At 43.6% G+C, this 16,472-nt stretch overlaps 1 protein-coding gene across 2 annotated transcripts in view; it reads right to left on the reverse strand.

Moving 5' to 3' along the window:
• Nucleotides 1–16,472, reverse strand: part of lama2 (laminin, alpha 2) — a 693,080-nt gene that overhangs the window by 396,024 nt on the left and 280,584 nt on the right. For both annotated transcript variants that reach the window (XM_070885262.1, XM_070885261.1), the window contains exons 8-12: nucleotides 13,176–13,354; nucleotides 11,719–11,818; nucleotides 11,464–11,624; nucleotides 9,645–9,785; nucleotides 7,845–8,018 (exon numbers count right to left, since the gene is read on the reverse strand). In XM_070885262.1, coding sequence (XP_070741363.1) covers nucleotides 7,845–8,018; nucleotides 9,645–9,785; nucleotides 11,464–11,624; nucleotides 11,719–11,818; nucleotides 13,176–13,354 — 755 coding nt within the window. The remainder of the gene's footprint in view (nucleotides 1–7,844; nucleotides 8,019–9,644; nucleotides 9,786–11,463; nucleotides 11,625–11,718; nucleotides 11,819–13,175; nucleotides 13,355–16,472) is intronic.

Genomic DNA, 16,472 nt, shown 5'->3' on the forward strand with positions numbered 1-16,472 from the left:
TGATGTTATGTATGCAACCCGAGGTAACCTGTATCATGCCACCACCAGAGGGCATACCTGTTGGAGTCCCAAGGGATTCCAGCATCCCTTGGGAGCACTGTATATAAGCAAGCCTCCCATGCTGTACCTGCACTCTGGAGTTTGAATAATGGAGCTAAGGTCACACTTACTCATGTCTACAGTACTCAGCTACATTACTTTATTATAAGCATAACATCAACCAGTTCCTGTGTCATGTAGGCCAATGTTAGATCCAATTTGGTAAACGATTTTCCCCCAGCTAGCATTGCAAACAGGTCATCAGCTTTTGGTAGCGGGTACTGATCTTGTTTCGAAACTCGGTTGATCGTGACCTTGTCTCCACAAATCCTGACCGTGCCATTACTCTTTAACACTGGAACAATGGGGCTGGCCCATTCATTAAATTCGACCAGTGAGATGAACCCCTCACGTGGTAGCCTGTCCAATTCAAGTTCGACCTTTTCTCTCATCAGATGCGGGACCGCCCTGGCTTTGTGATGGATGGGCCTTGCGTCTGGGCCTAGGTGAATCTGCACCTTGGCTCCCTTGAAGCTGCCAATTCCCGGTTCAAACAGTGAGGGGAATTTGCTCAGCACTTGAGCACAGAAATCATCATCCGCTGATGACAAAGCTTTGATATCATACCGTTTCCATTTTATTTTCTCAAACCAACTCCTGTCGAATAATGATGGGCCATTGCCCGGGATAATCGATAATGGTAGATCATGAACCGCTCCCTCGTATGACACTCTTACTGCTGCACTACCGATCACTGGTATGAGCTCTTTGGTGTAGGTATGCAATTTCGCATTTATGTGACTCAGCTTGGGTCTCTCTGCCTTGTTCTCCCACAGCTTTTCAAAAGTCCTCTGGCTCATTATCGATTGACTCGCACCCGTGTCTAATTCCATGGATACCGGCACGCCGTTTAATTTTACCGCCATCATTATCAGCTAGCTCTTTGTTAGGAATGCACGTACGCTATACACTTCCTCCTTGGAGCTCTCAATGCCTCAGGCTGCATCGCCAGATCCACGCTGAATTGATCATCATCAACATGGTATGTCGCAGCTCGCTTGCTCCGCTGTGGACACATCCGCTGAAGATGCCCCATCTTCGCACACCCTCTGCATACATACTGCCTGAATCGGCACTGATGGGGTCAGTGATTGCCCCCGCAAGGCCAACACGTTGAATTCGGATTTGTGCCCGATGGCGGGCTTTGAGCGGCTTCCTTTCTCGCATACGCAGTCGAGTAGGCCCTCGATGGCGAACTTTGAGAGGCTCCCGTTCTCACATATGCAGTCGAGTAGGCCCTCGATGGCGAACTTTGAGAGGCTCCCGTTCTCACATACACAGTCGAGTGGACCCTCGATGGCGAACTTTGAGCGGCTCCTGGCCTTGCAGACGCAGTCGAGTAGGCCCTGCCATGTGCAGCTCTGTCGGCCATCGATACAATGTTGTACACAGTATTTGCCGCGGAGTTCCTGTTTTGTTGCGATATCTGCTTTGTGCTTTTCTGCGTGGACATGCAAGCCTGGGCAACAGTGATGACCTTGCTGAGGTCCGCGTCTCCGCAGCCAGCAGCTTACTTAAGATCGCCTCGTGGTTGACCCCAATCACGAAAAAGTCACGCAGCATGTCTTCCAACGCAAGCCCGAATTTGCAAGGCCCTGCAAGACATCTCAGGTTGACTACGTCCTGGCCTTCTGGACGAACGTGCATATAGAAGCAATATCTGGATATGAGGATTCCTTCCGTGGGTTTATGCTGTTCCCAAACTAGAGCACACAGTTCTTTGTAATCCTTTTCTGTAGGAAGAGTGGGTGAGAGCAGATTCTTGATGAGTGCATAGATCGTGGGGCCACAGACGGTGAGAAGAACTACCCTGCGCTTCTCTGCATCCTTGTCTTTGTTTAGGTCATTAGCCATGAAATACTGGTCAAGACGATCCGTGAAATCTCCCCAATCCTCTCCCTCAATGAATCTCTCGAGGATTCCAACAGTACTCGATCATGCTGTGCTCGCCATACTTTTGCGTGGGTTTGTACTTGCCTCATCACCAGTTGTAGTGTATGAAATGATGTAATGAACTTCGTACTGTTAGACAGTGACCAGGTAGAACCTGGTCAGTCTTTAATGGCTTCCAGAAGTGAAGATACAAAGGTGAAGTTCAGGTTATATACCGGGCCCAGCACAATAGTAACTATGACCCTAGGACATCCCTGTTGGTGGGTAGACCTTATGTACGTACATTACAAAAAGGATATTAGGAATGCTAAGAGAGAGCAAGAAAAATTCTTGGCCAGTAAAATTAAGGAAAACCCTAAGATGTTCGATAAATATATTAAGAGTAAGAGGGTAACTAAAGAAAGGGTAGGGTCTATTAGAGACCATCTTTGTGTGGAGGCGGAAGATGTTGGGAGGGATTTTAACGAATAATTGGTGTCTGTTTTCACAAAGGAAAGGGACAATGCAGATACTGCTATCGAGGAGGAATGTGATATTCTGGATGAAATAAATATAATGAAAGAGGAAGTATTAAAGGGTTTAGCAACTTTGAAAGTAGATAAGTCCCCATGCCCGGATGAAATGCATCCCAGGCTGTTGAGTGAAGTAAAAGAGGAAATAGCAGAGGCCTTGACCATCATTTTCCAGTCCTCTTTGGATCTGGGCATGGTGCCGGAGGATTGGAGGACTGCTAATGTAGTACCCTTCGTTAAGAAGGGAGAAAGTGACAGGCCGAGTAATTACAGGCTTGTCAGCCTAACCTCAGTGGTGGGAAAATTATTGGAAAAAATTCTGATCGACTGGATAAATCTGCATTTGGAATGGCAAGGATTAATTAGGGACAGTCAGCTCGGATTTGTTAAGGGAAGATCGTGTCTGACTAACCTGATTGAATTTTTTGAGGAGGTAACCAAGAGGGTCAATGAGGGTAGTGCATACAATGTAGTATATATGGACTTTAGCAAAACTTTTGATAAGGTCCCATATGGTAGACTGGTCATGAAGGTTACAGCCCATGGGATACAGGGCAAAGTGGCAAGTTGGATCCAAAATTGGCTTGGAGGAAGGAAGCAAAGGGTAATGATTGATGGATGTTTTTGTGACTGGAAGGATGTTTCCAGTGGGGTTCTGCAGAGCTCAGTACTAGGATCCTTGCTTTTTGTAGTATATATCAATGATTTAGATTTGAATATAGGGAATATGATTAAGAAGTTTGCAGACGACACTAAAATTGATTGTGTGGCTGATAATGAAGAGGAAAGTCATGGGCTGCAGGAGGATATCAGTCTACTGGTCAGGTGGGCAGAGCAGTGGCAAATGGAATTTAATTCAGAGAAGTGTGAGGTGATGCACTTTGCGAGGACTAATAAGGAAAGGGTATACACATTAAGCAGTAGGCCACTTAATAGTGTAGATGAACAAAGAGACCTTGGAGTTCTTGTCCACATATCCCTGAAAGTAGCAGGCCAGGTGGTTAAGGTGGTTAAGAAGGCGTATGAAATGCTTGCCTTTATTGGCCGAGGCATAGAATATAAGAGCAGGGAGGTTAGTTATGCTTAAATTGTTTAGGCCACAGCTGGAGTATTGCGTGCCGTTCCGGTCACCATACTATAGGAAGGACGTGATTGCACTCGAGAGGGTGCAGAGGTGATTTACGAGGATGCTGCCTGGAATGGAGAATCTTAGTTATGAGGACAGATTGGATAGGTTGGGTTTGTTCTCATTGGAACAGAGGAGGTTGAGAGGAGGCCTCATTGAGGTGTACAAAATATTGAGGGGCCTGGACATAGTGGATAGTAAGGGTCTATTTCCATTGGTGAAGTGGTCTATTACGAGGGGGCATAATTTTAAGGTGGTTTTGAGGGGGGACTTCTTTATGCAGAGGATTGTGGAATCTGGAACTCGTTGCCTGAAAGAGTGGTGGATGTAGAAACCTTCACCACTTTTAAGATATGGTTGGATGGGCACTTAAAGTGCAGTAACCTGCAGGGTTACGGACCGAGAGCTGGTATTTGGGATTAGACTGGATGACCTTTTGTTGGATGGAGCAGATATAATGGTAAGTACTGCAGGGAATAGAATACGGCCAGGGTGATATCCGGGACTAGTTTCGCTCACCTGGATAGGTCGGAGAGGAATTTTCCCAGATTTTTTCTCCCTAAATTGACCTGGGTTTTTATCTGGTTTTTGCCTCTCCCAGGAGATCACATGGCTCCGGTTAGGGTGGAGTGTAGAATGTTTTAGTATAAGGGGTGTCGCAGTTGTGGTGAGGCGGATTGGTTGGGCTGGGTGCTCTTTGCCTTTCCGTCATTGTTCATAGGATTATATGTAACCTTTAGGGCTGCTGACCAAGGGCCGTGTGACTCTTTGTCGGCCGGCATGGACACGATGGGCCGGAACGGCCTCCTTCTGCGCTGTAAATTTCTATGTTTCTGTGTTTCTACAGACCATGACAACAACTTCAGTTGGATATCTTTGGTCCAGTTGAAGCAGCTCCACAGCACCAGTATTTCCTTGTTGTAGTACATGACCTGCATTCCAAATGGCCAGAAATCGCTGCAACAATTTCAGTGACCTCATCAACGATCGTCACTACTCTGCAGCGTATGTTCATGAAGTGGGGCCTCCCAGAGGTCATCATCACTGACAATGGACCACAGTTTGTTTCCGACCAGTTTGTGGATTTCCTTACTCGTCATGCTATCGTGCATCGCCTTACTGCTTGGTACAATCCTCAAAGAAACGGAGGTGTCGAGCGTTTTAATCACGTCATCAAAGAGCTTTTGAAAGCCAACGTGGCAGCAGGCCAAACATTCGCGAAGCGGTTCAAATCATTCTTCTCACATACCGTTCGACAAAGCACTCGCTAACAGGGAAGACACCCATTGAGCTTATGATTGGGGGGAGTCTTTGCTGGCTACTGGACATTCTCAAACCCCCAGCCAAACCTAGCGCAAAGATAACCACACTTGCATCCCAGATTTCAGAACACCAATGAAAAACGAAGTCGTACACTGACACAAAACGATGCGCTCAAAAGCCCCAACTGAAGCACTCAAACCAGAGACATAAGCTCACATCTTCACTTTCGCCTCCAAAACAGATTGGGTGAAAGTTCAGCCCTCACACCTACGAGCTCAATGATAGAACTCGTTGGAACGCTCGTAGACTGATCCCAATACACAGGCCAACAGACCAGCAGGATGGAACAGAGGCATCATTCTGTTTCCCAACCAAAAACCTCAATCAAACACCGCAAGCCATATGCCAGTCTCAGCAGATCAGAACAGAGCCTGGCTATCTCAAGGGCTGAGTCTGTTCATAGACTGTGGTTTCAAAAGCGGGGAAATAGGTTGTGTTTAAACTCTATTGTTTGTTACAGAACACTAGACAGGCGTTAGGACCCTGCAGGAGCTATTCACACACTGCTGCTAAGCATGCTGGTTCATGCTGCTTTTCGTACACCATTTTGGGAGTTGCTATAAAGGACACAGTTAGTTACATTACTCCAGTTGCAGTTAGTCTGTGTATTTATGTACACAATACAGACTTGAATGGATATGGTGGACAACTGGTTTAGCCATGCACCGTCAGATCTGGCTGTACCACATAAAGCATTATTGGGTCCTGCTCTCGTCTGCCAAAATTGCTCACTATTTTGGAAACATTCTGGAATGCTTCTATTCTTCAGTGCTAACCATCTACTCAAACCCCTCTCCCCTGTCTCGTCCTCCCGAACTTCCGACATCAAATGTGAGTAACTCATGAACTACTTTGTCTCTAAGATTGAGACCATCCGTTCGGCCGCCTCAGCCACTTCACTTCCTTCCCCTAGCCCACCGGGCCAAACTTCCTCTGAGGTTCCCCCCTGCCCTAGCCCTGAATTCACATCTTTCTCCAGTCTCTCTCCGATCTCCCTTCATGACCTCGCCGCGTTCATCTTGTTCATGAGACCCACTTCCTGCTGCTTTGACTCTATTGCCACCAAACTGCTGACCACCCAGCTTCCTTTTCTGGCTCCCATGTTAGCTGACATTGTTACCGGTTCTCTCTCCTCAGGTACTGTCCCCCTCTCCCTCAAATCTGCCATCATCACCCCTCTCCTCAAAAAACCAACCCATGACTCCTCTGTTGTTGCAAACTAACGCCCCATCTCCAACATCCCTTTCCTCTCCAAAGTTCTTGAACATGTTGTCGCCTCCCAAATCCGTGCCCATATTTCCCGCAACGCCATGTGTGAATCCCTCCAATCAGGTTTCTGCCCTTGCCACAGTACCAAAACGGCTTTCATCAAAGTCACAAATGACACACTTTGTGACTGTGGCAAAGGTAAAGTATTCCTCCTCATTCTTCTTGACTTGTCTGCAGCCTTTGACATGGTTGACCACTCTTTCTCCAACGCCTCTCCACTGTCGTCCAGGTGGGTGGGATTGCACTCGCTTGTTCCATTCTTACCTATCTAATCGTAGCCAGAAAATCACCTGCAACAGCTTCTCTTCCCGCTCCCGCATCGTTACCTCTGGTATCCCCCAAGGATCTATACTTGGCCCGCACCTATTTCTCATCTACATGTTGCCCCTTGGCGACATCATCCGAAAATACAGTGTCAGTTTCTACATGTATGCTGACGACACCTAGCTCTACCTCACTATCTCACTGCTTGTCCGACATCCAGTACTGGATGAGCAGAAATTTTCTCCAATTGAATATTGAGAAGACCGAAACCATTGTTTTCGATCCCTGCCACAAACTCCATTCCCTAGCCACTTACTTCATCCCTCTCCCCAAACTCTGTCTGAAGCTGAACCTGTTCGCAACCTTGGTGTCATATTTGACCCTGAAGTGAGCTTTCAGCCACATATCTGCAGCATAACTAAGACCACCTATTTCCACCTCCGTAACCTCACCCAACTCTGCCCTTGCCTCAGCTCATCTGCTGCTCATCCATGCCCTTTGTTACCTCAAGACTTGACTATTCCAACGCACTCCTGATTGGCCTCCTACATTCTACCCTACATAAGCTTGAGGTCATCCAAAACTCAGCTGCCCTTGTCCTACCTCACACCAAGTCCCGCTCACCCATCACCCCTGTGCTTGCTGATCTACATTAGCTCCCGGTTAAGCAACGCTTCGATTTCAAAATTCTCATCCTTGTTTTCAAATCCCTTCAAGGCCTCACCTATCCCTATCTCTGTAATCTCCTCCAGCCCCACATTATCTGTGCTCCTCTAATTCTGCCCTCTTGAGCATCCCTGATTATAATCGCTCAACCACTGGTGGCCATGCCTTCTGTTGTCTTGGCCTCAAGCTCTTGAATTCCCTCCCGAAAGTTCTCTGCTTCTCTACCTCTCTGCCTCTTTCCTCCTTTAAGACACTCCCCAATTTCTCCTTATGTGGCTTGTTGTCAAATTTTTTGTCTTATAATATTAACATAGAAAATAGGTGCAGGAGTAGGCCATTCGGCCCTTCGAGCCTGCACTGCCATTCAATAAGATCATGGCTGATCATTCCCTGAGTACCCCATTCCTGCTTTCTCTCCATACCCCTTGATCCCCTGAGCCGTAAGGACCATATCTAACTCCTTCTTGAATATATCCAATGAACTGGCATCAACAGCATCAATATTCCTGTGAAGTGCCTGTGGAATGACGTTTTACTACATTAAAGGCGCTATATAAATATTGTTGTTGAATGAATCAAATAATATAACCTTCATGATGACACCTTCAGGCTCAATACCTTTTACATTTTGCAGCCAGTCAACAGTTTAGAAAAAAAAAAATATATATAGATACTTTTTTTAAGTTAGATACCTTTTGGCCCAAATATGCACTTGGTGCACTCCAATAATACTGTGATGGTAAAATCCTGCTGTCTTCAGAGTCGTTAATACTCAGCTGCACTAGCCCATCCAAGGTCTCCTGCCGAGGCAGAATTCTTGAAATACCTTGCAAATCCGTGAAGAACCAATCAAACATGTCAGTCAGCTAAAAGGCAAAATTTAAGAAAAAATGCTTAATTATCTATACCAAAGAAACTAAGGGGCTGAAATTGCACTGTTCTGCGCCTCATGTTAGCGCCTCTGGGGAGCGCCGCGCAACTGGCATTGACATCATCGCGTGCTCGGCAACCCTTTAGTGCTCTGCGGCGACCCCATTCCACCATGCAGTGGAAACTGGCCAGCGCCCCAAGAGGCTGTCGTTCCCGGTGTCAGCACCAGGCTCGAGGGTTGCAAACTGGGCCGACCTCTGCTTCCGAGGCAGAAGTCAAAGGGAAGGTGCTGCACCGCACGTCGCCATTTTTGTTTTTGGTCGACTCACCCGTCAGCCTCTCTTGGTCCTCTGTGGCGAGGTCCGGGCTGCCATCATGCAACCCGGCACTCCATTTGGATGCTGGGCTGTGGCCTCGGCACCACTTCACCCTGGTGTCCCAGTGGAGGCCATCAGAGGCCCTGCAGAGTGCACAGCCCTCTCCTTCAACGGAAGGGTGGGTGCATTGAAACGTGTCAGCGCTACGCAGAGAAGCCACCCAAGTAGCGCCCCCAAACATGACATTGCGCTCCACTACCTGTGAGGGGCAGTAACTGCAATTTCGCTGCCGGTGCGGGACTTGCACCGGGCGCAGGAAGTCCCGCCCCGACTCGGTTACTGCCCCCAAACGGGGCGCTGGGGAATTTCACCCCCTAAATTCTTTCAGACATCTCACTGCTAGCATGTACCTTACTTTGAAAGACGCATAATCAAAAATGAGCTTATTCATAATAAAAAGCCATCAGTGTAACAGGTGATGAAATGTACCTTGCCAAAAATCCCAGCCCTGAAATTCTGTGAGGGTTTTCCCGGTCTCTCATCATAACTTTGGCAAAAACCCCACAGAAATGGCATAATTGGCTGAAAACGGCTGTTTGTGCCGTTTCCCTGTGCTGTTATGTCAATCACCTTTCCGAAGTTACAGCAGGAGATAGGAAGAACCCTCGTGAAATTTAAGGTCTCTCATGGCTTTCTTAATTTAGTCAAATGTTAACAACACTTTCTCATAATGGTCTTTAACTTTTCATTCTTAGACCCAATGTACTACACATTGATCAATGGGCAATGAATTATATTTTTGTACCAGGTGATGTTTAGATCCTGTTTTCAACTGACATTTACATTGACACTTCCCATGGAGACTAAGTTTGTCAGCCTTAGCTAGGAGCGTAGGGAACGGAGAAAAAACTACCAAAGAGGATATCCTTCAAGTGGCTGACCAAGAATTTGCACTGATAAATGTTGCATTTCCGATTGGATTCACCCAATTTGCAGGAGTTAATTAGACAAACCAAATTTCTTATGTTCTTACGTGCTAAGGCTATGTTCGATAGATATGAGTTAGAGAGAGAAGATTAAAGTGGTGCTTCTCCAGGATCAACTACTGCCAGCCACCCTGGTCACACTACCTACAATTTTCCATTCATTTAAGGGATGGAAAATTAAAAGAAATACGACCCAATATTTCCCAATATGCATGGCTAGTAGACGAGCTCTGCCTTTAGTGTAAACTCAGAAAATTACCCCCAAAGCTGTAAAATATAAATATAAAGACAAGTTACTTTGCCATTCAATAATTCTTACATTATCATAGGTCCATTGAGAGCATTCACATGCATTGGATACCCCTGAACAGAAACACTGATCACAGCCATAATAGTTCTCTGACTGCAGGTTGAAGAATCCTATTTTGCATCGGTCGCAGTTCTCTCCTTCAGTATTGGCCTGCAAATTGCACCAATGTAAATTATATTAATGGTTATGATTAATTTACAAAGTTATAAAGGTAATGGAAGGTGCACATCATTCCAGAAAAACATGGATATATTCCATCAAAAATCAATGTTTGTTTTCAATAAAGTCACAGTTCAACAATGCTAATAAGTGATACTAGAGTATTTTGAAGTATTACTCATATATACATCAAAAATATTGATTTGATAGTGAGATACGATTGTTGTAAAAGGATTTATACATGCAGCTTGTCTTCCTTCTTGGCTTCCTCTGCTAAACAATTTATATCACTAGAATTTAAAAAACCCTGAAAAGCTGGCTAATGGCATGTAATTAAATTACACATTGCTTAAAGCTAATAGGATCAAACACCAGGAGCCTCTCGCAAGTTACTTAAATCCTCGAACAATCACTGAGGTCCTACAGCACAATAATTTACTGAATAAACTCCATTTTCTAGCTGACATTTTCAGCAGGGTAGGACCCAAAAAAACATCGCAGATTTCGATCTTCTGGAATTTTGAAAGCCTAAAAGAAGCCTTATGGTTACAAGATTAGCAGATATTTTCCATATATAAAATTCTAAACAACAAATTAGAACAGAGGCTGAAACATCAAGCTTTTTGTTACTTGGGGAAAATTATGCTATTACAAGCAAAATTTAAGACTTATTTTCAAGACTGAACCTCCAAATTCCTCCTATCCAACAGTTTTCCCTTCCCATTACATTTTGGGGTTTTTTCTATCTTTTTTACTCTAAATTAATTTGACTTTCATATCTCCCAAGGGCAAGTATCTAATTCCCCATATGTTCAAGATGATCTTACCCTTGAGATCTCGGTATCTTTTGCTAACATGCCTTGGACAACAAAACAATGAATTCTGACTATTAATTACTTTTAACGACTGAACTTATCATGTGCCTTCATAGGATCCATCTTGGCAAATACAGCATCACATCTTCAAACTTTGCTTTAAGCTTAAAACCATTAAGCAAATGTATTTAACAAAAGATGAACAAGTAAATAAGTCACAGCCATTTAATAGTTATATATTTACGGTAGATATCTTTCCACTTAACTTCTTGAGTGGACAAACTAATAAAAAGCAAATCTAAGAACTAAGCTAAATTATTTTGAAGTAAAATCCTGAGGCTGATTTTGGTTTGCTGTGGTAATCAAGAGGCCAGTCAGCCTTGTGACCATGATCGCAATAAGGAGAGGCCCAAACCATCTTGGTGATGGGGCCTCACTAGCATACACTGACATTCTGTAAGCACCAAATGGGCGCTCTGAGGCAACTCACTGGCCGGCTCCTCCAACTGTAGCACCCACCACCACAGAAATTGTGATTAACTAACTTAGTGTGTATAAGGAATCAAACCTGGGATCATCTGGATCAATGTCCCCAAATACAGTACAATGCATATACCCACAGAACCAGCAGAATAATCAACTGAGCATCTTATATGAATGATTTTCTTGCAAGTGGCCCAGGGTAAAAATATCACCCTGTTCAGTTTATCACTCACTAATCCTTACATTTTATGAATATTCAACTCTAAATGAATTGGCATTCAAACTTTGTATGTTTTGCCCCTCTTAATTTACAACTCACATGGGATACTTATTAAATTGATAACTGTAGCTATAGATAAACAGGATGATACCTTGCAAATGCACTGCCCAATGCATGGATCAACATTCAAGCTTCCATCAGTACTACATTCACAGTGAATGCAATTAGGATAACCATTGAAACCAAAAGCACATCTGTCACATTTATCACCAGCATAACCAGCCTTGCAGTGGCAGGACCCAGGATGCAGACCTAGAATGATAATGGAAACTTGCTGTTGTAAAAATCCAAACACTCTGTATATTTACTAAGCCGAAACATGATATATATTTGGTAAGCACATTACCTCTTTCGATCTGTTTGACATCCTTAATACATTTATTATGCAAAGACCCAATTAGATTACACCAGCAAGGTATACATGGATTTGGTTCGTAAGGAGAAACCTGGGGAAAAAATGTGAACACATAATGTACATTCATTTTTCTATAAAATATTACGTAATGTCATGATTTCTCATTTGTATTATAATGCATTATGATGTATTTTAGTAGATTAAAATTAACTCTTCCTATGCTGTGAACAAGTACTAATCTCTACAGTTCTAGCACTCACTTAGTTGAAAAATAGATTTTGGAGCAAATTTTTATATGCTTGCAATGGGTAGAAATTGGCAGCTGGCACATTTCATCCCGGTCCTCTTGGACAGAATGGAAGACACGACTGCTTGGCATCTCAGTGATTTTGTGCTGCTAATCAAGTGGGCAATGGTGGGAAATGTTCCGCCATATCCCCTCCCACTTTTATGCCATCCTATTTTCTGCTGTTATTTTCAGTGGCTGACAGAAGTGCCTGTCTATTTCTGATAATTATAAAATGAATGCCCAGGGTTGCTAGATACTATCTTGAAGGCATAAGTAAATTTAAAGGAACTAGCGTGTGTATTTACAAGTTCTTTTAAAACTTTCAACTTATTACAGTGTTATTTCTGTTGGAAGAACAATGGAGGAATTCCAGGATGCACTGCCGCTTTATGGAATCCATGTACTGGTACCTGACACCAGAGTATGCAGGCAAATATGCCCATACCTTCAGTTGACCCGGGCCAAAGTGGTGGTGTCGGCGGGGGGGAGCGGGGGGGTAGGGCGGAGGAGGAGTGGAATTTTGAGGTCATAAACTTAGATGAATAAATTTTGTACAGCCTGGTTTCGAAGGACAGAAAATCGTGAGTAGCGTGCCCATGATTTCCTGATATGCACTGGATGCGTGCAAGGCTATTGGGTGTCACAAGGTCTTGCAAATATTACCTCTACTTTAAAAATAAAGAAAAATTACAATAAATTAAAAAGTTATCTAATCCAGTCCCAAATTAATGTTGAGATATAAAACACATGAATGCATAAAATAAAGAAATATAATACTTATATTTTCTGAAAACTATATCCGACAGTTTGAATTCTAAATAAGAAATTATGTTACAATAAATGAGTTATTTTTCTTCTCCATTTTCAGCTAATGCTACTAATTTCAAACTCTTTGCACACAATCATTTTTTCTGTCTATATCCATCTCTACCTATTATTATATAAAATGAAAGATGATCACAAATGGATGATCACTTCTAACTGTTTCCTAGTCAGTTTTGCACATTATTTGTAGCTTTTGCGCTTATAAATATATTGTTCTGGGTCAATCTCGAATAAAAGTCTTAATAATACATCCTCAAATATTATCCATTCCATGCAGGAATTATAAAATTTAAGGGAAAAAAACAAACAAATAAAAGTTAATTTTTTACTGTACCCATGCAGGTCTGAAGTATTCATCAATGCAGGTCTCACAATTTATCCCAGTTGTATTGTTAGCACATTCAATACACACACCACCGCCAATGTACTCTCCCTTTATGTTTAAACTTTGGCTCCTGTTTGCTACATTCTGATCATAGTAGCAATCTCTAGCTTTTCCATGGCAATTACATTCTGCAATGATAAAGGTTGATGTGATAAGGCGAAAAAAGTCACAGAATTTCACTTAAAAATAGTTATTCAGCTTCATTTAAGTGAGCTATTATTAAATATGATTTTCCTTCCTCATTTTTGAAAGCTATTTTCTCTTGGATCATTAGGTCCCTTTGCACAGAGGAAGTCCATTTGACCCAGTTTAATTCATCCATCCAGAAAAAGCCTGAAGCCAAAATAGAATGCAATTGTTTCGTAAACGATTTCACCTCCACTACTCAAACTAGAAGTCTATTCCATGCATTTATCACCCTTTATATGTAAAAGATTTTCCTGATACTAGTTCTAAATTTATCTTTTACGTTTGAAACCATGTTCTATTGTCCTACTCTCAACATTTAATTTATAGTAGTATTCTCAATTTACCATGACCTATCTTATCTATTTCTATAGGATCAGTTCTCAACTATTTCTTTTCCAGGCTGAAAAGCCTTACATCTTAGATCAGCCTCCTGCTTATCCTGGCACTGCCTCCAGCATTTAAACGTCTCTCTTGTGTCTCAGTCACCAGAACTTGATACAGTATTCAAGGTATCCGTAGCCTTTGGTTTCTAGTTATTGTTATTGTTGAACCTTTTAATAATAGCATGCATTTCAATATGAAGTCTTGCATTTGCACGCACTTAGAATCGTAGAATAGTACAGCACAGAAGGAGGCTATTCAGCCCATCGAGTCTTTCTAAGAGCAATCCAGTTAATCCCCCACTCCTTCCCTGTATCCCTTCAATGTTTTCTCTTTCAAGTATTCATCCAATTCCCTTTTAAATGCTACTATTGAATCTATATCCATCGCACTATCAGGCAGTGCATTCCAAATTCTAACTGCTCGTTGTGTAAAAATGTTTTTCCTCATGTCACCTCTGGTTCTTTTGCCAATCACCTTAAATCTGTGCCCTCTGGTTATCAACCTTTCAGTCATTGGAAACAGTTACTATCTATTTACTCTATATAAACCCATCAAGATTTTAAACACCTCTATCACATCTTCTCTTAGCCTTCTCTTCCCAGCTTCTCCAGTCTATCCACATAACGAATCCCTCATCCCTGGAACCATTCTAGTAAATCTCTTCTGTGCCCTCTCCAAAGTCTTCAAGTCCTTCCTAAAGTGTGGTGCCCAGAACTGGGGCCAAAGTACTACTTAATAAAGGTTTAGCATACCCTCCTTGTTTTTGTACTCTATGCCTGTATTTATGAAGCCCAGGATCCCATATGCAGTACAATGGCAGCCATACCCGAGTTTGAACACACTGCAAGCACAGTGCACAGAGAGAAATAGTTATTGGTGGCACCGAGCGGCGGCAGCAACATTTTCTCGGCGGAATTTCGCGTTCGTGGGGGGGTGGGGGGGGGACATTGGCGGTGCATGCTCTGATGACGGACTTAGGATGGATCAGCAGCAGCGGGGCAGAAGTGGGGAGAGCGAGTCACCCCAGGATACCGTAGGTGGGCAATTTTCAAAATGGCGGCTATTCCACAAAAAAAATCGACGGCCAGTCCACTCCAATTTCTGGCGGTAACAGGCCTTAAGGAACTCCTACACCGCAGGTGAGCCCCAGGTGGGCAGAGGAAATATTTCAAGGACACTCAAAGCCTCCTTGATAAGAACATAAGAACATAAGAATTAGGAACAGGAGTCGGCCATCTAGCCCCTTGAGCCTGCTCCGCCATTCAATAAGATCATGGCTGATCTGGCCGTGGACTCAGCTCCACTTACCCGCCCGCTCCCCGTAACCCTTAATTCCCTTATTGGTTAAAAATCTATCTATCTGTGATTTGAATACATTCAATGAGCTAGCCTCAACTGCTTCCTTGGGCAGAGAATTCCACAGATTCACAACCCTCTTGGAGAAGAAATTCCTTCTCAACTCAGTTTTAAATTGGCTCCCCCGTATTTTGAGGCTGTGCCCCCTAGTTCTAGTCTCCCCCACCAGTGGAAACAACCTCTCTGCCTCTATCTTGTTTATCCCTTTCATTATTTTAAATGTTTCTATAAGATCACCCCTCATCCTTCTGAACTCCAATGAGTAAAGACCCAGTCTACTCAATCTATCATCATAAGGTAACTCCCTCATCTCCGGAATCAGCCTAGTGAATTGTCTCTGTACCCTCTCCAAAGCCAGTATACCCTTCCTTAAGTAAGGTGACCAAAACTGCACGCAGTACTCCAGGTGCGGCCTTACCAATACCATATACAGTTGCAGCAGGACCTCCCTGCTTTTATACTCCATCCCTCTTGCAATGAAGGCCAACATTGCATTCGCCTCCCTGATTACCTGCTGCACCTGCAAACTAACTTTTTGGGATTCATGCACAAGGACCCCCAGGTCCCTCTGCACCTCAGCATGTTGATAAAGTGCAGCATCCCCACCGGCACCTGGCCAAAGATCGCCCTAAGTGGAGGAAGAGCATCCGGGAGGGCGCTGAGCACCTCGAGTCTCGTCACCAAGAGCATGCGGCCCCTAAGTCTTATTACAAGCTTAAGTACCCTTTTAACAACATGATAACTGTCATTTACTGCCAACTAACCTCACTTGCCCTGAAAATTAACTATTAAAAGTGTAAAGTCTCATTCCTTCGGGATTTAAGAGCTTTATTTTCGCCACCATTGGGCGCCGTTTTTTTGGAGTCCACTGATTTTTTTTGGAGTAATCATGATTTTACAATTTTCCTCAAAGTTTGTACGCCAGCGGTGACTGTCAGTGCCATTTTTTTTGTACGCAAAATTTTTTGGTGCAGGTCTGGTTGAAAACTGATTTCCGCACCGTTTTTGGCCCTTTAACCGATTTTCACCAACAACAATTTTTTCAGGGCGGCGCACAGTGGCCTTAAGTACCGATCAGAAATACCCTACGTTAACTTAAGGAAATCGGCACTGAGTATATTTCTTGAGTTTTTGGAGCGAGGGAAGAGAATTTAAAACAAAAATTCAAGATGATTTTTGCAGAGGGAACTCGGAAAATAATTCGGAAAGTTCAGTTTTCCCACAGAATGTTTTTGAGAATGGTCAAATTGTGACTCCACATCATTGAATTTCTGCTCACGGGGTTCCAGGCACGGGTCGGAGGAGTGCCGGCCGAAT

This window comes from Pristiophorus japonicus, chromosome 7 (genome assembly GCF_044704955.1).
Source record: "Pristiophorus japonicus isolate sPriJap1 chromosome 7, sPriJap1.hap1, whole genome shotgun sequence".
Classification (NCBI taxonomy): Eukaryota; Metazoa; Chordata; class Chondrichthyes; family Pristiophoridae; genus Pristiophorus; species Pristiophorus japonicus.